General features: G+C 45.8%; 1 protein-coding gene across 1 annotated transcript in view; it reads left to right on the top strand.

The window, feature by feature from the left end:
- PLEKHG1 (pleckstrin homology and RhoGEF domain containing G1) overlaps window positions 1–22,481 on the top strand; it is a 99,928-nt gene that overhangs the window by 56,563 nt on the left and 20,884 nt on the right. The window contains exons 4-10 of the mRNA XM_047102702.1: window positions 2,656–2,702; window positions 6,983–7,133; window positions 10,901–11,032; window positions 13,794–13,976; window positions 14,070–14,165; window positions 14,358–14,444; window positions 20,612–20,645. Coding sequence (XP_046958658.1) covers window positions 2,656–2,702; window positions 6,983–7,133; window positions 10,901–11,032; window positions 13,794–13,976; window positions 14,070–14,165; window positions 14,358–14,444; window positions 20,612–20,645 — 730 coding nt within the window. The remainder of the gene's footprint in view (window positions 1–2,655; window positions 2,703–6,982; window positions 7,134–10,900; window positions 11,033–13,793; window positions 13,977–14,069; window positions 14,166–14,357; window positions 14,445–20,611; window positions 20,646–22,481) is intronic.

Below are 22,481 nucleotides of genomic sequence, written 5' to 3'. Positions count from 1 at the left end.
GAGATAAAAGGGGAGCTTATAGATTAAAAGATCTTAAGAGGTATCAACCAGTTGCCTTGTGTAGTTACTTGGGTTCCAAATCAGATAGGCCAACTATTTTTAAAAAGAAAATTAAGAAGATAGGAGATTTGAATAGTGACGGCTGAACATTCATGATAGTTTGGAATTACTTACATGTGATGATGGCACTGTGGTGATGCTTCTTTTTAAAAGTCTTTACATTAGAGATGTATACTGAAATATTTATAAGTGGAATGATCCTATGTCTAGAATTTGCTTCAGAGTGATAGGGAAGTAGGTGGCTATAAACCATGAGTTAATATCCAGGTCAGGTGATGGCTGCTTGGAGATTCCTTACACGATCCTCTCCACTTATTTATAAATATGTTTGAGACTTTCTCTAATAAAAAATTTTACATCTAATCCTCATCAAGCGAGCAGAAAGGATTCTAAGTAGACATTTCTTTTAAATAGGAAAAAAAATTAATGTATTAAAATGACCCCCCCCCAAAACAAAGAAAAGAAAAAGTCACTGTCTTCCAGTCACATATAAATCTGGCCTTGGGGTGCCTGTGTGGCTCAGTCGGTTGAGCGTCCGACTTCAGCTCGGGTCACGATCTCACGGCTGGTGGGTTCGAGCCCCGCGTCGGGCTCTGTGCTGATGGCTCAGAGCCTGGAGCCTGCTTTGGATTCTGGGTCTCCCTCTCCCTCTGCCCCTCCCCCGCTCATGCTCTGTCTCTCTCTCAAAAATAAATAATAAACGTTAAAAAAAATCTCAAATTGGGGCACCTGGGTGGCTCAGTCGGTTAAGCGTCCGGCTTCAGCTCAGGTCATGATCTCACGGTCCGTGAGTTCGAGCCCCGTGTCGGTCTCTGTGCTGACGGCTCGGAGCCTGGAGCCTGCTTCGGATTCTGTGTCTCCCTCTCTCTCTGCCCCTCCCCTGCTCATGCTCTGTCTCTCTGTGTCTCAAAAATGAATACATTAAAAAAATTTTCTTAATCTACCCTAAAGTAGTTTCAAAGTAAAAAGGGCAGAATATGAAATACCACCCAAATAATGCAATGTCTCTTTTAAATAATATAATTCCGTTTCAGAGTTTACAAGAACTGATAATTCATTGGCCTTGAATTACTTACTCAGACTGAAAGTTTTACAGTCTAAAGTTTAAAAACCCAGGTTTTTGCTCTCTCACCTGCCCATCTGCATCCCTCTTTCCCTTGGCAATGTAGGGGAAAATTGTGAAAGACTTTGAAACCGACCGCAAAGATTGCTGGGTGCCTCCACTAGGAAAGAATTTTCCAATTCACCCTTCTAATTTATACGACTCAGTAGACTTTCTGCATCTCTCATTGTCTTCAAACTATCTTCTAACTCTAAATTTTTGATAACTGATAGCAATGTCAGTGATTGTTGACCACAGGCATGCAAATGAAAACTGTCCCATAGAGGGACATTGGATTTCTTTACCCTATAGAAGAAAGCAGTTTGGTATCCGTTTGTAAATTCCTATCCGCATTCCCCGTTGACCTACGCGCGAAGCTTGTGTTTATCCTTAAATCCAGTTACAATAGCTTACTGCTCTCCTCGCCGAGCAGTAGGTTAAATAAAATCTTTGATACTGTTTATTCTATATTTGCATGGAAGTCATGGTTTTACCTTTTAAATAAAATACTGTACGAGCGAGAAGGATTGATTTAATATTTCTCAATATTTGGTAATATGACTAGACATTTGAAAGCCCAAGAAAGAAACTAGGGCGCCGGGAATGTGGTGTCAGGAAAAGGCAAGGACCCCACATTGGTGAGTCAGACATTTACGGCATTTGAGGCATTGCTACCATGCTGGTGCGAACAGAAAAGTAGGCTTGAACCCTGCTCTCAGATAATTTCCGGTTTAGTAGAAAAGAGGGGGGATTTAGTAGCTGCACAGGCGTGATATGAATACAACGTGGCCCCTACTTTGTAGGAACTCACAGTCTGGAGTGGGAGACACAGATTCAGAGGAAATGACACTACCACTTGGTAAATGCTATGAGAGATTTGGGTGTCACAGAACCCCAGCATAGGAGCAGTTAGCTTGGCTAGCTCTCTGGAAAGGCTCCTTGGAGGAAAAAAGCCTAAGTTCAATGTCAAAGGATGCATGGTGGCTGCGAGGTGGGACAGTGGGCAGGGACAACTGTATACACAAGGGCTTGAGAGCACAGTTTTCTTGTGCCCTGCACGTATTTCCCCGTGTTCTTACCACCATAATTAGATGATATATTCTATTTCTCTTTCACATTGCACATCTACTGGGAGGAACTAGGAGTGCCTGAGGCAGAAACCTCATTTTCCTCCTCTTCCTTTTCGCCTTCAGATTCACCTAACACAGCAGGTGCTCAGTAAGTGTCTCTTGAACCCAGATGAGTTCGAGTTGATTCTAGGTATGAAACAAGGTAGATAAAAAAGGCATAGATGAAAAAAAAAAAAAAAGACATCGATGATTGCCACAGGGGCTCAGACAGGCCCGCGTGACGACAGAGCCAGATTTACAAGTATGAATGATGTTTCTTTTTATCGTTTTTAAATGAATGGTGATGCCTGTGCTTTTCTTTCTTTCTTTTTTTTTTCTTTTTTTTTTTTTTTGCCTCTAAAAGTCTCTTTTGTTTCCTTGCAGAGTGAAGAGTTCCACATTTACACGCAGTACTGCACTAACTATCCAAGGTACACGCTGGGAATATACCACAGTACATTCCTGCACTTGCATACCATTTCAGGTCAAGGGGTCCGACGTATGCTGGTGTTAGGCGTCCTGAACCTGGCCGTGCACTGGGTGCCCTGGGGAGTCTCCACAGCGTGCTGACAATGGGTTACGGGCTACCCGGATATCCATCCATTCAGCTCTGGGACTCCCAGCAGAGCCAGTGGGAGGGAAAGTGTGAAAGACCGTGAAGGAGACCAAAAAGGTTTCGAGGTGTCCTTCCGTGGAAACCTAAGTAAACCTGTTGTGTTTGGCTGTGATTCTTGTCCGTTGACCCTCCTGTACGTGTGCCGTGTTTTGAAAAATTTGGGATGTGCCGAGAATGAGTTTATATAATCTAGCTGGGGATAGAATATGTTATATCTTTGCTATATAATTTCTAAGAACTATGTAAAAAGGCCTCCTCATCTCACTGGATCTTGGCTTTCGTTTCGTTTACACTGGAAGCCACACAGGAGGGTAGTGCAGGGAGCGCCACATGGACACTAGAGTGACCATTTCAGTGAGGGAGGCCGACCGAAGACCCTGGGTCACACTGTTGGAATTTCTTTTTTCAGCAAAAGACTTGTACTGAGCATTTATTGAGTCCTAATCATTGTGTTAAGTGCTATAAATGCAACGTGTTGTTGGATTTAACCTTCATGATAATCCAGAGATGCCAAGGGATTCGAGAAAAGCAAAGCATCCATCACAGTGCCAGGCGCATAATAGGTTCTCAACAATTGCTAGCGCATAATCACCCCTGCCCCAACCCAATGTAAGGATGGAGAAACTGAGGCTCCAATAGGTTTATTGCCTTCGCAGGGCCACGTAACTGACGGGTGGCCCCGCTAGAATCCGAATCGAGGTTTCCCCAACCTCAGACCCAAAGCTACTACATCCTTGTGAAGTTTCTGAAGGTTTGTGATTCTCCCCACCCCTGTGCCTTTTTGCCACTTCCCCACGTGATCAGCAGAACTTGATGGGAGTTATCGTGGGGGACGAGCCAGGAAGATAAGAGCTACGTGCCCTGTCGCCTCTCTTGGTGGAGACATGTCCCTAAGGATGACGTGGTTGGCCGGATCCACCTAGAAGAGAAGCCAGCAGGCTGAGCCCCTAGTACTGCTGCAGCAAGGAAGAACAAATGGAAACCCTGTTCAGAAGTGGCCCCGGAAAGCCAGTCTGGACAGGGGCGCCTGGGTGGCTCAGTCGGTTAAGCGTCCGACTTTGGCTCAGGTCATGACCTCGCGGTTCGTGAGTTGGAGCCCCGCGTGGGGCTCTGTGCTGACAGTGTGGAGCCTGCTTAGGATTCTCTCTGTCTCCCCCTCTCTCTGCCCCTCCACCACTCACACTCTGTCTCTCAAAAATAAATAAAAATTGAAAAATTTAAGGGAAAAAAAAAAAAGAAAGCCAGTGTGGATTAAAAGGCATGAAGCCTGGGACTGCGATTTATGTACAAATACTTTCCATTGAAGGAGTTTAGTCTCCCTCTGTAGACATGGGTCAAGGTATTGTGCTGCAGTGGTTTATTTGGTTAGTGCCCAACTGTGCATTGGCCAGGTTTCCCTAAAATCCAAACAAAAAACACCAAAACCCACATGTCAGCTCGTACATTTGTCACCATATCCTTATGAGCAGACACACGCAGTTTACACAGTTTCACGTAAGCAAGCCTCTCTCCTATGGTATTTGTTTCCACCTCTGTGCTGAAGGTAGCAGAAAATTGTAGAATGCCCCAACTAAATCCCGAGGACCGCAAGCTAAAAACCGGCATGGTACCACACCCCAATCCAGAGAAATCACAGAATCGGCCCCCAACTTCTCCACTAAACTCCTAACCAAGGGAAGGGGGGTGGGGACAACATTCGAACTGTGAAGCATCAGCACATTTCTGGACGCAATTATCAGGATGAGAGATGCTAGAGGGGCTTGTTGGGGGCGGGTGTGTAAATTTCATCATAAACATGTCATTCAAAGAAATAACATCTGAATTTGTAGTTTGGGTAGTTTATATTAAGATTTTTCTGACTTAGTAGTAAGAAAGGAAAGTACAGAATAAAGGCCGCTTTTTCTATATGAGGCTGCTTTAGGGTCAGAGGACAGGCAAAATCATTTGAGCAAGGACACAGATTTTAAGAGCCTGTCATTCATGGAGCATGGTCCCAAGTTCCGTGTGTATTGGCTGGAGATAGGAGCTAATATCCCTTGCCTTCTAGCAAATGTTGTTTCTTTCAGCTTCAAACTCCACTAAATGCAATCACACAATAGCGTGTTAGAGAAGACCAAATGAGTGAATACAAATTAATGGAGTCCAGACTCGTGGTATGTACTAGAAGCTAAAGGTACAGGAAGAAGAGGAATAGTAAGTCCCCTTGAGGAGAGTTTAGAACGGTTTCCTGGAGGAAGTGTTTTTTTTTTCTTTCTGGGTTTTGTATATATCTTTTTTTTCTTATTTTATATCTTTGACTTTGACGAAGGAAAGAGACACGTTAGCAGAGAGATGCTCAACAGGCAGGCTCAGTGAGGCAGGCGCGTCCGGCGCTTGCCCAATCGTGTGGTTTTCATATCCCTAGAAAAAGATTTCCTCTTGTCCCCTCGTCTCCAATCAGTTTGCTGTCTGAGGCCCCAGGTTTCCGTTCCCCTGTCTTAACAAGCCAAGAGCGCTGAGGGTTTCAGCCCATCTGACAACATTTCTTCTCCCTTCGGATCCAAGCTGGGGATATTAAATGTCGCCGGCACCCCTTGACAGATGTCCACCTTCTTCATACCAGTCACGCCCCAATAGTTTCATCTTGAAGAGACACAAGCCCTCCCTCCTTTCCCTGGCGAGGGGTGCAGGCCCTGTCGGGTCATTGTCCTCAGATGTCTGCCTGTGCCCTGAATCTGGAGTTTGGTGCACTCAGAATTGGTTGCAGGTGTCCTGTCTGTGGGTAAGAGCTCAGGCCTTCATATGGCCAAAGGGCAACTGGGCAACTGGTTCTGCCTCTGAAGAACCTTAGAAAAGACCCTTGGCTACGTGATAAAGAATAGTTTTGAAATCTCCACTTATGTGGGAAATAAACCCGTTTGAACAGATACTTCTCAAAGCAGATGGGCACAAAAGTGATTCTAATAGGTTGATTCGGACCTCCATTTCACTTCCTTCCAAGGAGTCTTGTTTGGTTGTTTGGCTCTAATTTTCTAAATGAATCCTGAAAACATGACTGACTTGGGGAGAAAGGGGCTGAAATTACTTCCACCTGCTTTCTTCTAAGTTATGAGAACATAAGATTTTAATTTACTTGTGTGTGTGACTCCAGAAGCCCACTAGCTTTTATGTATAAGGTAGGAACACTGTTTCAACTAGTCCTTTGGGATGTTGGGGGGGGTCTACTTAATTGCCTTTTGGGGGGCTGGGACGCAGACGGAACTCTGACCTGCTTTCCTAGTACACTGAGGGAGGCACACTCGCTAAGAGAGGAGGTTCTCTAGCTGTTTCAGAAACTGTCATTAGAGGGATCTGTTCAAAGGGAGGTTAACCCGTGGGCCACAGCCTCCAACGATCTGCAGGGAGTGTCATGCGGTTTGTACATGATACAAAGGCAACCAGCAAAAGGGGTGACAAATGTCCGGCTCGGGGCTGGATCTGCTGAAGAAAGAGCTCCTTTTTCTTGGTACATTTTCTTTAAAAAAACAAATTTTGTTTAATGTTTTTTATTTTTGAGAGAGAGAGAGAGTACGAGCAGGAGACGGGCAGAGAGAGAGATCGGGAGACACAGAATCCGAAGCAGGCTCCAGGCTCTGAGCTGTCAGAGCCCAACTCAGGGCTCGAGCTTGTGAACTGTGAGATCATGACCTGAGCCAAAGTCGGACCCTTAACCAACTGAGCCAGGAGCCCCCTATAGTGCCTTTTTCTAATCCATCCACCCAAAGAGATACCTTTTTCTAATTTGTCCAGAGGCACTTTGGTCTAGCTGTAGCTCTGTTGCTACCCTACCTGTTTTAGGGCATTTACACTTACGTTGGCCATTAAAACTTGAGTACCTGGGGTACCTGGGTAGTTCAGTCAGTTAAGCGTCTGACTCTTGGTTTCTACTCAGGTCATGATCTCACAGTTCACGAGTTTGGGCCCCGCATCGGGCTCTGTGCTGACCGTGCAGAGCCTGCTTGGGATCCTCTCTCTCCCTCTCTCTCAAAGTAAATAAATAATCTTAACAATACATTAAAACTTGAATAACTCATCTTACCATTACAACTCGGGTGAAAATATATATTCTCGTTGCAGATCAGTGGCTGTGCTAACAGAGTGCATGCGGAACAAGATGCTGGCCAAATTCTTCAGGGAACGTCAGGAAACTTTGAAACACTCACTGCCTCTGGGCTCCTATCTCTTGAAACCAGTTCAGCGGATTCTCAAGTATCATCTCCTTTTGCATGTAAGTTTCTGCCCACACTTGAATACCTTCCAAGGGATGGGGATTTGGCGTATATATATTAAGTTGGGCGGGCGGGGGGGAATATCAGAAAAGGCTGTGGACATATGGAAACATTTTCCACATTCATACTTTACAACTGACTAATCTGCTTGGAGGAATTAGAGATATTTATATTCTGGGCCCGCAGCCCCATTGACACCAGCCAAGCAAAAAGATTCATTTTAGCTCTGATTCTGATAGGGCTTGGGAGTACCTCACTCCGGGCAGTGAACAGTTTCAGGCAGAGAGCTATCATCTTAACGAAAAACAGATTTTTTTGTGTGTTTTATTTGATTTCCACGAGCCTGGCTTCAGTAGGCAGTGGGGGAGGAGAGCTGTCATAGATTGGCTCTTGCCTGAGCAAAGAGAAGGGCTGAAAAAGAAGACAGATGAGGGGTGTGATGAGTGATCTTGAGCTGGGCTTAGCATCACTTCAGGGTATTTATTTCATTTCCCATTATTTGTACACAATTCAAGGAGGCTTTAGAAACAAGGGTAGAGGGGTGCCTGGGTGGCTCAGTGGTTGAGCGTCCGACTTCGGCTCAGGTCATGATCTCACAGTCTATGAGTTTGAGCCCCACGTCAGGCTCTGGGCTGATAGCTCAGAGCCTGGAGCCTGCTTCCGATTCTGTGTCTCCCTCTCTCTCTGCCCTTCCCCCGCTCATGCTCTGTCTCTCTCACTCTCAAAAATGAATAAATGTTAAACAAAAAATTTTTTAAAAAGAAGAAACAAGCATAGATATAGCTCCCACTTGCTCATGTCTGACCCTCTAAGGAAGCTGATAAAATTGGGGGAAAGTTTTGTTGCAAATAATCTCCACTGAGTAAGTAGGATTCAATCGCCTTTATCATATGAGGAAGGCATGGCACAGTGGTTAGGAGTCAGACACTGGGTCAGTCCTGCCTGGGTTCAAATCCTGTAAGTTATCCATGTTCACTGTGCCTCACAGGCAGTCCATAAAAATGAGCTATTGTTTTTGTTTTATTGTTTTTGTACTCCATTAAAAACCTTTTCTTAAAAATATTTTAATCCAGAGCTCTTCCCTGTATCAACATGCCTGCAATTTATATGTTTCTTGTTAAATGATTCCAGGTTTCCCACTTGGATAATCATTCCAGTTTTGCTCAGTTCACACACATCTACAATTTTAAGGAAGCTTATGGTCCAACTTTGCTAGAAACTTCTCAGCTTTGTCTGTCTGCCTGGGTGGCTCACGTTTGGAGAATCTTGTGTCCTATGAAGCCACATCAGGGATATTACTTTAATTGTCACACTAATACTGGTGACCTCTTAGATTAGGAGGATTAATTTGCTAAATCAGTGTCCAAATAACTCTCAAATAAATAATACCTCTCCCAGGATAGATCTCCGCTGGATTGCGCTAATATAGCATTTAAGACTAGTGCATCTCAGTAATCTCTAAATATAGCCTCTAGCCAAGCAGCGTCTAAGATGGCAGTTACTTAAGCATGTCGGACGTAACAAGGTCCTTACAAAGAGGTAATTAATAGGAAAAATGGCCCTTGCCCTCTAAATAAGGAGCTGGTATCTTAGTTCAGGCTGCTGTAACAAAGTACCATAGCCTGGGGGGCTTAACAACTTATTTCTCATGGTTCTGGAAGCTAGAAGGCCAGGATCAAGGTGCCAACATGGTCAGGTTCTGGTGATATCCCCGTCCTGGGTTCAGACTGCGAGCTCCTTGTTTCTTTACGTGGTGGAGAGAGGCAAGAGAGCTCCCTGGGATCCCTTTTATAAGAACACTAATCCCATACTCTGGTTTCTCTTCAGATCGTATAAATCTTTCGCCTTTTACTATAAGAACACTAATCCCATCCATGAGGGCTCCACTCTCGTAACCTAATCACCACCCAAAGGCCCCACTTCCTAATACGGGCACAATGGGGGTTAGGGCTTCAACATGTGGCTTTTGTGGGGACACAGGCATTCAGTCTGTAGCAGTTGGTACAGAAGAACAGTGGTTAGATTAATCGAAAACTAACTTCCGGTTGCCTCTGAAGTATTTTTGCTTTGATGGTTGATTTAGAGCATTCCTTCTGTGTCATTTACGTCACTTCAAAGTTGTGTAGCCATCCATGAAGATCCGCACAAGAATACACTCTGTACTCCTGAGTCTGTTTGTCTTTGAACAGGATTGCCTCTCAGGCCAGAAGAAGAAATTATCATTTTCAAGTTTATTTACTTATTTTGAGAGAGAGAGAGAGAGAGAGAGAGAGAGAGAGAGACAGAGAATCCCAAGCAGGCTCCACCCACAGAGCAGAACCAGACTTGGGGTTTACTCCCACGAACTGTGAGCTCATGACCTGAGCCAAAATCAAGAGTCAGACGCTTAACCACCTGAGCCACCCAGGTGCCCCAGAAATTATTATTTTTTGTTAATTTGCTGTTGATCTGAAGCTTACCTGGGAGTTGTTATTTTAGTGGTATGGTTTCATAGGACCTTTCCAACAGCTGAGTTGAAGTGTAGAAAGAAAATGTGAATTCCTTCCCAGTTTTTTAGCTAGGTGGAAAACTTGAGTATTTAGTAAAAGTAAACAGAGATTTATGAGGTAGGACTATAAAATAATGGAACTAATTTTCATAAGTTATACCATAAGATTCAATCTCCAACCTTGGACTTAATGTTCATGCATATCATAGATGCCCTAGAAATGATCTAATTAATTATAATATCTCCCTACTGTTTTATGTATGTATATAGGTTACTGTTGTCATTGTAAAACAATAGAGCTTCAACTTAATAAGCATGTATTGACTACCCAGCTCTTCTGTAGTTACTATTGAGTAGATAAAAGATTAAATAAATGATACAATAGTCCCTGTCCTTAGACTCTTGAGAAGGCTAGGGACATATGTCTTATGTGCTGGAAAGAATTGGAGCAGAGCTCATGGCCCTTTTGTGCCCCTGGGATTGCAAAACTCAGTGCTAAGTGCTTATGAACTTCATTTGGGCTTTAAAGCCTTGACTACATGAAAAGTCCCTTGCTGTAGACGTACTTTTAAAGATAATGGCCGCTCTGTGTTTGACTCTGTTACATATGAAATCCTGCTTGAGACATTTTATTTCCGCTGGGAGAAAAAAAAAAAGTATGTTTTCTTTTTTTCTTTTTTAAATATTTTTTAATGTTTATTTATTTTGAGAGAGAGAGAGAGAGAGAGTGTGTGTGTGTGTGTGCTCACACACAAGCAGGGGAGGGGCAGAGAGAGAGAGGGAGAGAGAATCCCAAGCAGGCTCCTTACCGCCAGCACAGAGCCCAGCATGGGGCCAGACCTCATGAACCATGAGATCATGACCAGAGCCAAAATCAAGAGTGAGACGCTGAACGGACCGAGCTACCCAGGCACCCCTGTTTTCTTTTTTCTTATATTACATTGGCTACCAGGAAACCCGGCAGTCTCCAACTATAATATCAACTCTTGTATCTACTGTAACATCTCTGAGACTTAATGGACTCTATCATGCTTTGTTTTATCCTCCTCGTCACGAAATTCTACTCTATTGCTGGTTTTCCTAGCCCCGTCTTCGTCCCTATCTCACCGCTTTGTTGTAGGTATTTCTGGTAAGTTATCTCAAACTCTTAAGGCATGCTGCTCGTGTGTAAATAAATAGGCAAAAATAATATATGAGGAACGCGTCATAGAGGTACTATGTTTCATTGGCGATAGGAGAAAAATAATGAAAATGACCGGCTCCTTTTTCCCCCCCAAGGAAATAGAAAATCACCTTGACAAGGACACAGAAGGCTATGATGTAGTGCTTGATGCTATCGACACGATGCAGCGAGTGGCCTGGCACATCAATGACATGAAGAGGAAACACGAACACGCGGTCCGGCTACAGGTAAACCCTCGAAACGGCAGCCCCACTGGCACACTGACTTCTTATCACTTTCCACATCAGGTATTAAGGCTGCTCAGGCATTGGATGTCACCCGTGGCCTTCATCACATCTGAAGAAAGATCGGGACATGGCTAATACTGATCGCTGTTTAACGCGGTGTTTACGAGAAGTTACTTTATAACTTTTAAACTAATAGTTTGCTTCGGAGCCCCTTCAGTAACCCAAGTTAAAAATTGGAGTCTCCCTTGAGGCGCCTGGGGGGCTCAGTCGGTTGAGCGTCCGACTTCGGCTCAGGTCATGATCTCACGGTTCGTGAGTTCAAGCCCCGCGTCGGGCTCTGTGCTGACAGCTCAGGGCCTGGAGCCTGCTTTGGATTCTGTGTCTCCCTCTCTCTCTGCCCTTCTCCTGTTCATGCTCTGTCTCTCTCTGTCTGAAAAATAAATAAAAACATTAAAAAAAAATTTTTTTTTTTAAATAAAAAATTGGAGTCTCCCAAGCCCTTCCTTACCTTATGTTAATGGCAAAGAAGTAATTCTTGCTGGAAGCAACTTTCTTCCGAGCTGTTGAAAGGGTTTTTCAGCCTCTTTTCCGCTCTCACTAGTTAATGCAGAATTGTGAGGTGGTCCATGGGTGGTGATGGGGCCGGGACCCAGACAAAGGAGAGCTAAGTCTGGAAGCAGGTCCTTTGCAGTGTTCTACTCGGGAGGAGGCTGTCTACTGTGTGTTAGTTTCCTCCTTTCTAAAATAAGACAGACCAGGGGTTTGCGTAGACCCCTTCCAGCACCAACATTTTGGACCCTAAATCTGTGGGAACTTTTGATAAATGCTAAGCCAGGGATCGTGTCCCAGGCACATAAAAAAATGCACTTTTTAAAAATAAAAGGTTGGGGTGCCTGGGTGGCTCAGTTGGTTAAGTGCCCAACTGTTGATTTCAGTTCAGGTCATGATCTCGCAGTTTGTGAGTTCGAGCTCTCATTGGGCTCTGCGCTGAGAGTGCAGAGCCTGCTTGGGATTCTTTCTCTCTGCCTCTCTCTGCCCCTCCCCCATTCGTTCTTTCTCTCTCTCTCTCTCGCTGTTTCTCTCTCTCCGTCCCTCTTGCTCTCTCTCAAAATAAATAAACATGAAAGAAAAAAAAAAGGTTAGGGGCACCTGGGTGGCTCAGTCAGTTAAGCATCCAACTCTTGATTTCAGCTCAGGTCATGATCTCACGGTTTGTGAGTTCAAGCTCCCATCGGGCTTTGCACTGAGAGTGTGGAGTCTGCTTGGGATTCTCTCTCTCTCCCTCTGTCTCTGCCTCTCCCCTGCTCTCTCTCTCTCTCAAAAAAATAAATAAACTTAAAAAAAATGTTATGTTGGTCTAGAGGCTGGTGGCAGGCTCCTTCGTGTCCCTGGAGTGAGACATAAAAGCCCAAAGTGACGCCATGCTGTGTAGAGTATCTGTGGAAACTCAGGAAAAAAGATACATTATTCAGCCCATAAATTTAAGCAAAACCGTAAGATGCATCTGTAGGCAGCCAGAGTATGATGTGATACAATAGACTATCAAAAATCAAGGGAAGGCAACATTCTAATCTTTCAGGTCATGTCTTTTTTTTTGTAACAGTAAGAAAAGGTTTAATAGTTCATCATCCAGATGCTTTGTGGACTTAATGTCTATTGCATATTCGGAAATGGCTAAATGACTGTTTTTTTAGGCCTTGTAAATCTGTTTGGCATTCTGCAGACATTGCTAAATCAGGCTCAGGCTCAGACTTTTATCTCCATTACCATCCATTTCCACTTTCAACCCATGGACATTTGGGTTGTCCTGTATTGGGGGCGGCTTAATTAAATGCTCTTTGTGAATATGTTCATTTTTTCAAAACAATAAAAAATCAGCTTTCTTAAAGAACATTGATATGGGTGCACAATAAAATCCCAAAGATACCTCAGGATCATGCTCTCAATTTATATTTAGTGAGCACCATTAAAAACATAATGGTAATGAAATTAATTTCCTTTCCCCAAATAAATGGGATTAACATCAGGAAATCTCTAAGATGTCTCTTACGTGATTTGTCACAGGCTTTAGTTTTGAGTTACTTATATGTAGTATGGATTTCAGTTTCTGGAAAAAGGTTTCCACAGCAATAGCTCTGAAGGTTTTCTGCAGAGAATATGGGTGAGAAAGTCAAGGAAAGGATGGCTCTCTGAGAAGGTCACATGCCAGTTGCCTCTTTACCTAGCTTTTGAGAGACGTAACTACTGTCATCAGCCACAGGAGAGGGATTATCAAGGAGCGGAGATAAGTAATTGGCAACTCAGCAACTAACAACTCGATTCATTTCTGTTAGCCCTTATGTGACAACCCCCATAAATGTGGATATAGGTCAGGGCACCTGAGTGGCTCAGTCAGTTAAGCTTCCGACTTTCGCTCAGGTCGCCATCTCCTGATTCGTGGGTTCAACCCCTGCATCGGGCTCTGTGCTGACAGCTCAGCGCCTGGAGCCTGCTTCCGATTCTGTGTCTCCCTCTCTCTCTGCCCCTCCCTCACTCATGTTCTATTTCTGTCTCTCAAAAATAAACATTGAAAAAAAATCTTTTTTTAAGTGTGGATTTAGGTCACGGATCATTAGACACCATTGGATACCAAATAGACCCATTAGGCCCTGTCATAGAATATTCAGACACCACTCTTGAGATTCAGCGAATGGGAGACCTTTCCCTCTCTTCCGTGGCTTCCCATCTCTTGTTTAATCACACAGAATGGTCGCTTTTTCAGGAGATACAGAGTCTGCTCACTAACTGGAAAGGGCCAGACCTGACCAGCTATGGGGAACTGGTGCTCGAAGGGACCTTTCGCATCCAGCGGGCCAAGAATGAGCGGACGCTCTTCCTCTTTGACAAGCTGCTTCTGATCACAAAGAAGAGAGACGACACGTTTACGTACAAAGCTCATATCCTGGTAGGTCTGAATGTTGGCCATGGGCAAGGGCTTCGGCCGCTCGTCCCATTCTCCTCCAAGTGCACCTCACCCTCTCTCTGCTCTCCCGCTCAGTGTGGCAACCTCATGCTCGTGGAAGTGATACCAAAGGAGCCTCTCAGCTTCAGCGTCTTCCACTATAAGAACCCCAAGCTGCAGCACACGGTTCAGGTAACAGCAGAGGCCTCCCCTCCCTGCAGGGCTCGCTCTTGTAAACGATGGGCGCCGTGGGCCAGCCGGCCTTTCCAGAGCCTTCTGGCCCCACGGTGTGTTTCCCGTCTCGTCAGAGGGTTATGGGAGTGTCTGAATCTCGTTCGTGGTGGAGACGTGAGTCGTCTGACCGTCCGCATTTCCTTCCGCTAGGCCAAATCCCAGCAAGACAAGCGCCTGTGGGTTCTGCACCTGAAGAGACTGATCCTGGAGAACCATGCGGCAAAAATCCCAGCTAAGGTAAGGTGCCGAGGTCCACAAACAATAAAATGTAAGGTCATCCAAGTCCTAGAAGGCAGCCTGATGGCAATAAATGTTCAACTCTAAAATAAAGAAAATTGGGAGATAGGATATTTATGGGATCAACTATGTATGTTAAAAAGATTCACAGGGCCACCGGGGTGGCTCAGTCGGTTAAGCATCTGACTTTGGCTGAGGTCACGGTCTCATGGTTTGTGGGTTCAAGCCCCACGTGGGGCTCTGTGATGGCAGCTCAGAGTCTGGAGCCTGGTTTGGATTCTGTATCTCCCTCTCTCTCTGCCCCTCCCTCGCTCATGCTCTGACTCTCTCTCGCTCTCAAAAATAAGATAAATAAACATTTTTTAAAAAGATTCACATATAGGGAGATTGTGGAAGTTTTTTTTTTTTCTTATTGTGGTTGTTTTGTTTTGGGGCTTGAGGAAGGAAAAAATAAGGAAAAGACTACAAGAAAATTTCTAGAGAAATAGTAGAGTACAGTTATGAGAAGTATTCAAAGCTATACTAAGCAGCTATTGTGAATAGAGCTAGCTGAGGTTCTGTGGGGATGCTGAGGGAAAGAAAATACAGACTCAGCCGTGAGGGAGTTTGTAGATGAGGGAGGTAGCTATACACACAACGAACTGTTTGCTAAACAGGAAGAATTAACAGAGGTATAAACCAAGTGTTGTGGAAGGACAATGTGTTCAATTACAGTTGAATAAGGAAAGGAAGGAAATGCCTTCCTTGTGAATGGGGGCATCATGTTCACAGCTCACAGACCGTGCCTTGGCAGAAGGGCTGAATCCTCAGGAGATGGAGTAGGAGGTGAGGCCAGACAAGCGGAAGGCAGTCCGCTGGGCTCTGAAGGTCTCGAAGGCCTAAGAAGTCCAAGTGCATCGGCGGTGGGAAACGACCGGACGCTTCGGAGGAAGGGATGGCAGGGTGGCCCCTGTGTTCTGAAAGGATGACTTTAGAAACCGTGTGACAGATGAGTTGACGAAGTGACACTGGAGGCGGAAGAAGAATGAGCAAGCCGCCACAGTAGTCTAGCAAAGAGACGAGGGGCCCTTCGGGGGAGCCACGGCAACGGGGGGCGGGGGGGGGGGAGCAGGTGCAAAAGCTCTCAGAGAGGTTGAGCAATGGTCTGTCACCCACTGAGCGCATGAGGAAAGAGAGAGATGGGAGTCAAGCATGAGTCAGGGGTTGAGCCCAGAGGACGGTGTGGAGTTCTGAGATAAGGAGAGGAACCAGTTGGATGGGAGTGAGGAGAAGCTCTCACAAGTGCGTGCGAGGAGGCGGGTCGGCCCCAGGTGGAAATTCAGGTCTTGGAAGCTGCGGGCCTGGAGGCTCTCTTGACACAGACAGCGGTTGAGGCCCCGAGCTTTGAGAGGATGGCCCATGAAAGCACGTGAAGGAAAGAAGCCCTGGGAATCCCAACATCCATGGGGACTTAGAGCACCACCAAGAGGGGTTAGGTGGGAGGCCCTAAGAAAACCCAAGGAGAAAGCTGTGCTGACAGAGGAAGAAAAGGATCTCAGAGAGCGTGAGGGGGCAACCGTCTGCAAGGCTGCAGGGGGCGAGGCAGACTCCAACGGAAGAGTGGATACACGGGTTGGCAACCGAGAGATAAAGGAGAGACTGCAGTGCGTGGCGGAAAAAAGCGGAAATGAGAAGAGGCAGACTGGGTACAGACTTCTTGAACACAGTTCAGAACACTTACCAGGCGGCGGTTTGAGGAGTGAGACACTTGGTGCAGGTGAAGAATGCCGTGGACGTGACTGTCGGCGGAGGGAAGGAGAAAGGGAAGGAGAGCAGAAAGATGGGCGGAGGAATGCTCTTTGGGAGCCATTTTGGGGAGCGGGGAGGGTGGGATCAGGAGCGCTGGGTGCGAGGTTGGTCTTGGGGAGAAAGAAGACAAATGAGAGAACCTTTGAGACAGACTTGAGTGAAGATAGGAGAGTTGGATTTTCCTGGGGTTGGCGATGATGTCATCTGTTGGCTGGGGGGCTGGGGGCGCCCAGGGGGGTTTGGGCCCCTGAGGGAAAGTGGAAAGGCTCAGAACACTTCCTAAGAAGGTGGTCCCGTGTGCAGGGATAACTACAGGGATGGGTGCATCCAAGACCCAACGAAGGGGGTCACCGTGGATCAGTGCGGTGAGGTAATTTAAAAATCTGCTCAGCAACTTGGAAACAAGTGTTGAGGAACCATAGCGCAGGTGGGTTCCCCAAGGTGAAGGTCAGCAGAGCCAGTACAGGGGAAGGTTAACAGGACAGGGGAAGGTGGGTGCTAATCAGCACATGGGTGCGGTGACTGAGCGTGATTTCCGGGCTGGGCGGAGAGGGAGGGCACCCAGGAGACTGGGCATGGCTTGAAGGACTGCTGGCTGTAGAGTCCAGGAACCGGAACAACAGCAGCCAAAGGTGGGCAGGTGGAAATACGGAGGTCTGTAGCTGAAGTAGAGACTTGTAGAGCCCCTGCCTTAGAAGCAAAGCAGTTCTCCGTGCTGCTAAGGTCCTGGGGCCGCTTCTGATTGTGTGTCGCTGTTCTGGAGTGGAGGAAAAGGTTGTCAGAGAAAAAGTGGCGTTAAGGTAAGGGTGGAGAATACATTGTCAGCGGTGACAACGGATGGTGACATGGTCCTTGCTGGGCAGGGCGGGAGTGACGTGGAACAGAAAGTGGGATGACGGCCATGGGAGTCGAACTAGGGGGAAATAAGAACCATGAACATTGCGGAGAAAAGAGAGTCCATTTCACTCTGGGTATTTTGAAAAGCACTCGAAGCTCATTCTCAGGGGCTGTCAGCAATGATCTTGTGCCCAGGAAGTGAGTGTGCAAAGGTGTGTGCTTTGAGTTAAGCATGAGTCTCATTTCATCGGAGTGTCGAGAGCTGGAAGGTACAGCTCATGCAGAGAGGTGATGGCGTTTTCTTCGTGGTTGGTTAGTGGGTTGCTGGCCCTGTGCCTCGGAATGCCCTTCTGAGCAATGACCCAGTGTCTTTGACATGCCCCACCTCTGGTTCACCGGTGAACTGGGAAAATCAGAACTGCCGGAGGATTCTGAAAGGCCGTTACAAAGCAAGACTAGCTGACATACCTGTCCTCTTTCTCCTACACAAGATGTGTGGGTTCCAGGGGGTTTCCCTTTGTGCGTTAAAATGATGAATACAGTCACAAGGCAGGTGCATCTCTGTACCCAAATTCCTGACCCTGACCCTGGCCCTTTTAGAATCGAAGCATTACTTGTTCCGCCACAACTTCTAGAACACACGTACAGTGTGCTAACTGCTTTGTGTCTTTAGTTCGGCCTCAGCAAACCACCTTACAAGAAAGATCTTACTCACCCCATTATGGAGAAATAAAAGCAGAAGGTCAGGGACGTTAAGTGAACTGCCCAAGTTTACGTGGCGAGTGCATGAGTGAGCCTGAGTCAGACGCAGGCCTTGCTGCGGAGGGCAAGCCTTAACCATATTGCCCCCAATGGCAACGAAAATTCACTTATTTAATAGACTTCATCCCCTATAATGTGATGATAATTTTCTACTTTATTGAAGCAGGATTATTATTAAGCTAAACTCTCCACTTCTTTCTTCAAGGCTTTTTCTTATTATTTTTTTTTCTCTAAAGCTTTCAAAATCTGTGTATTCCTATTAGGTAAAAGAAATGCATAATGAGGAATTTTTGTGAACATCAAAAAATGCATCACAGCCGTCTAACAGTGTTACCACAAGCTGATGGAAATTCGTGTTTGTGGCTCCTCCCAGCTTCCTTGAGTTCCTTTAATTCGGCGATGGTCCCTGGCTGACTCCTAGAGGAAGATGTGGGAATTGTACTTTCCTGAAATGAAATGTCAAGACAGGAAAAATAAATACCGAGTTCATCAAGTCAAGTTTATAGATACCAGGAAGCTTCTTGGAAATAGCCGTTGTGTTTATTCATATACGTAGTGTATAAACTCACTCTCGTCCTGGTTGAGAATAAAGATAGAAAGGTAGAGGCTTTTGCAGTTTATATAATCACCTGGTCCTTTAAGGGTGCTTCACAGAAACTGAGCTCACATTGGCGTTTGAAAGTAATTCCAACTAGTCATTGCAAACTCCGAATATATGATAAAAATATCAGTGTTACAAAATGTATGCATTTGTTATCTCAGACTTAGGGTGGCTTCAACAAGCCTTTTTTTTTTAAACCTTCCTCCTCCTTTATTTGTTTATTTTTTTAACTTTATTTTTGGGGGAGAGAGAGGGAGCATGAGCAGGGAGGGCCAGAGAGGGAGGGAGAGAATCTCAAGCAGGCTCCACACCATCGGCACAGAGCCTGATGTGGGGCTCGATCCCACGAACTGTAAGATCACGACCTGAACTGAAAAAAAGAGTCAGACGCTTAAACAACTAAGCCACTCGGGCATCCCTTCACCTCCCTCTTTTTTTTAAACTAGATATTACCATTTATTTTTATTTTTTTAAGTTTGTTGTATTTATTTTGAAAGAGAGAGAGAGAGAGAGAACACATAAGTGTGAGCAGGGGAGGGGCAGAGAGAGACGGAATCCCAGGCAGGCCTCCGCACTGTCAGCACAGAGCCCAGTGTGGGGCTTGAACTCAGAAACCGTGAGATCACGACCTGAGCCAAAATCAAGAGTCAGACGCTTAACCGACTGAGCCCTAAACATTACCAGTTCGCCCAAATGTTTTCACTGTGCTATCACGGATTGTGGCAAAATATAAGAAAAATTATTTTTAAGGTGATTTTTAGTCTGATGTCCGTCAGTTACGTTACACGACCCCTGAAAAATGAAAATGACGTGAGAGGAGTTCTACCTAAACTAATTTTTGTTCCCTCTTTGAATCCTCAGGCAAAATGACTCATGTCAGGGTCATTAACCATCTTTTTTTTTTTTTTTTTAAATTTTTAACGTTTGTTTATTTTTGAGACAGAGAGAGACACAGCATGAACGGGGGAGGGGCAGAGAGAGAGGGAGACACAGAATCGGAAGCAGGCTCCAGGCTCTGGGCCATCAGCCCAGAGCCCGACGCGGGGCTCGAACTCACGGACTGTGAGATCGTGACCTGAGCCGAAGTCGGACGCTTAACCGACTGAGCCACCCAGGTGCCCCATTAACCATCTCTTTATATCTCCCTAAACATTAACCACATTGGCAACAGGGACAATAGCCAGAAGCCTCAAAGCAGTAAAGCTGTGAGCGTTGAGGTGGGGAGAAAGATGTGTGAAGGAAGCCCCGGTCAAGGTTTATCTGGCCCAATCCCTTGGCGGGTGGGCGGTGACTTCGCTGCGTTTAGTGCCTATCAGTTGAGCCTAGTAGCAACTCTGAAAGGTAGGTCCGGTCTTGCCATTTGTGGCTAAGGAAACACCTCCAGCTAGGAAAGCACGAGAGCCGTGTCACAAACCGTGTCCTCAGGGCCCTTCCCCCTGCCTGGGAGACTCTAGGGCACGGGAGAGACGAGTTACAGCGTGCTAGAGAGAGCCAAGAGAGGTAGCTAAGGATAATCACAGAGCATTTGGATAGAGGAAAACTGGAAACTCCCAGCAATCTTTTTTGCAACAATTCAGAACAGTTATAAGGCCCCAGTGATTTGGAGAAGGCTGGAGGTATGGATCCTAGACCCCTATCCCTTGAGCCTTTGGTTCAGTAGATCAGGGTTGAATAGCCAGGATCTACATTTTATAATGGGCTGACCGCCAGATGCCGGGTTTTAGAAACCTTAGTGAAAGGCTCCCCCCCCTTCCTCCTTCCCACCTCTCCTTTTCTCTCTCTCCCCCCCTCTTCTTCTCCCCCTCTTCTTCTCTCCTTCCTTCCTTCCTTCATTCCTCTGTCTTCCCTTCTCTCCTTCCTTCCTTCTATCCTCTCTCTCTCCTCTCTCTGTCTTCCTTCCTTCCTTCCTTCCTTCCTTCCTTCCTTCCTTCCTTCCTTCCAGATGGAGGCTGTAAGCTTAGCTCTGCTGATCGTGTAGCACATACGATACACAGGAGGCACTCATCTGTTCGAAGCCCTTGAACTGTGTGTTAATGCCTAAAAGAAATAAGGAGTTTTTTAAAGCTTTTTCAAAAATCCCTTATTCTGGTGGGATAAGACCTGTCTCACGATAGCGATAGGTAGTTTAAAGAAAAAACAAAGAGTAATTGTAGTTATAGATGCACTTTCTTTCTTACAGGCCAAGCAAGCAATACTTGAAATGGATGCCATTCGTAAGTTTTGTTTTCTTAATACAATTTGAAACCTTCTTGTCTACTTGTATCTATCATCTTTTCTATCTTAAAGTGTATAAAAATGTCAATTGTAAGAAAAGCACAGTTCTTTCTTCACTGTTTTCACAAGCGGAACTGGCAGAGGGGATCATCTTTTCCTTACGCATTGACTCGTTTGTATATTGATTTCGCTGCTTTATCTATGAGTCGCCTGATGGCCGGCCCCATGTCCAGATCTCTGTGTCAGCTGCAAATGTCAGATACGCTTCCAAGGTCAACTCTTACCCTCCCCTCCGCCTCCACCAAAACTCAAGGTTTTACATACATTTCTGGCCGCACCCCACTGAAGGATAACCTGTTGATTACCTGCAAGGATCATGCCAACAAGATGGTGAATGGTTTCCCCGATGCAGCTCATATTTGAGAATTACCACTGCTCCACATATGGGATTGTATTTCCAGGCTTATAAAAACAGGCAGAAAATGAATACAAGTGAGGTCTTTCCTAGAACATAAAACCTGGCTCAACACCGTTTATCGATTCTTGTTCTCTCCCAGATTAAATAGACTAAGAAGAGAATCAGTGGTTTCAGAGACTGACAACCGGGTCAAACAAAAACTTGTACTTAACACATCTGAAATAACTTACTTTTGAGGCATCTTTCCCCAGGTACAAATACTGATTCACGTCCCTTCCATGCTGCTGGCGGTTAACTCTGCTGAGAAAGCAAGAGGCGTTAGTGAGGGAGAAAGATAAGCTTCCTCCCCACCTGGCTGAGGTCCCCCATTTCATATCCGGCAGCTCCTGAGAGATGATGGGACGTGACCCCAACTAGAAGGCTAGGCTGGGGCCTGCTGCCCTGTCTTCTCTAACGCCCCCACCCCCACCCATTTTATTCATTGGAAAGCTCTTGAAGAGTTTTTGGTGGGGCGCCTGAGTGGCTCAGTCAGTTGAACGTGTGACTTCAGCTCAGGTCGTAAGTCTCACGGTTTGGGAGTTCGAGCCCCACATCGGGCTCACTGCTATCACCACAGAGCCTGCTTGGGATTCTCTGTCCCCCCCCCCTCCCCCGCTTGTACTCTCTCTCAAACAAACATTGGGGGGGAAAAAGGTTATTATTTTTTTAACAAAAACGCTCTAAAGAGAAGGCAGAGTCATGGAGGGGCGTGTAAACGTTAGGATGAAAGGGGAGGTGCGTGGGTGGCTCAGTCGGTTAAGCATCTGACTCTTGATTTTGGCTCAGGTCATGATCTCATGGTTGGTGACTTCAAGCCCCACATCAGGCTCTACACTGTCCGTGAGGAACCTGCTTGAGATTCTGTCTCTCTGCCTCGCTTTCTGCCCCTCCCCGGCTTGGGTTCTCTCTCTCCCTCTCAAAATAAGTAACTTAAAAAACAAACAAAAAAATAAGTTTATCTGTCTAAAACAGAAAGAATTAGGAGGAAAGGTGGAGAAAGAGGTCTGAAGAAGCCCCTATCTCTATGACAAACTTCATTCAATAGAACTATTTCCTCATTCTCAGCCTCTGGGGGCTGGTTCATGGGCACCATTAAGATTCTGTGAGTGCACACACAGAATTATTTCAAGCCACTAATCGGTGCTACATGGCTTTCTTCCAGGCCCTGGACTAGGCTAGAGCAGCCCAGCCCAGGAAAGTCACCTCATTTGCCCCACCTTGACTTTGGACTTGTCTGGGTAGGAAGAGAGTAGGCCAGTCCGTTGGGCCAAGTGACCTCATTTATGTACCTTTGCTACTGACATTGGACAAATGTGTGTGGTCTTTACAATTCTTAGAACCCTCTCGAACTGTAGATACCCTCTGAAGAGCCTTAACT

The sequence above is a fragment of the Lynx rufus genome, unplaced genomic scaffold (genome assembly GCF_022079265.1).
Source record: "Lynx rufus isolate CCGP_SWC_20201006 ecotype Redwood Valley unplaced genomic scaffold, mLynRuf1.p SCAF_6, whole genome shotgun sequence".
NCBI classification, from domain to species: domain Eukaryota; kingdom Metazoa; phylum Chordata; class Mammalia; order Carnivora; family Felidae; genus Lynx; species Lynx rufus.
Note: the sequence above shows the minus strand (reverse complement) of the source record. Positions and strands in the feature narration are given on the sequence as shown.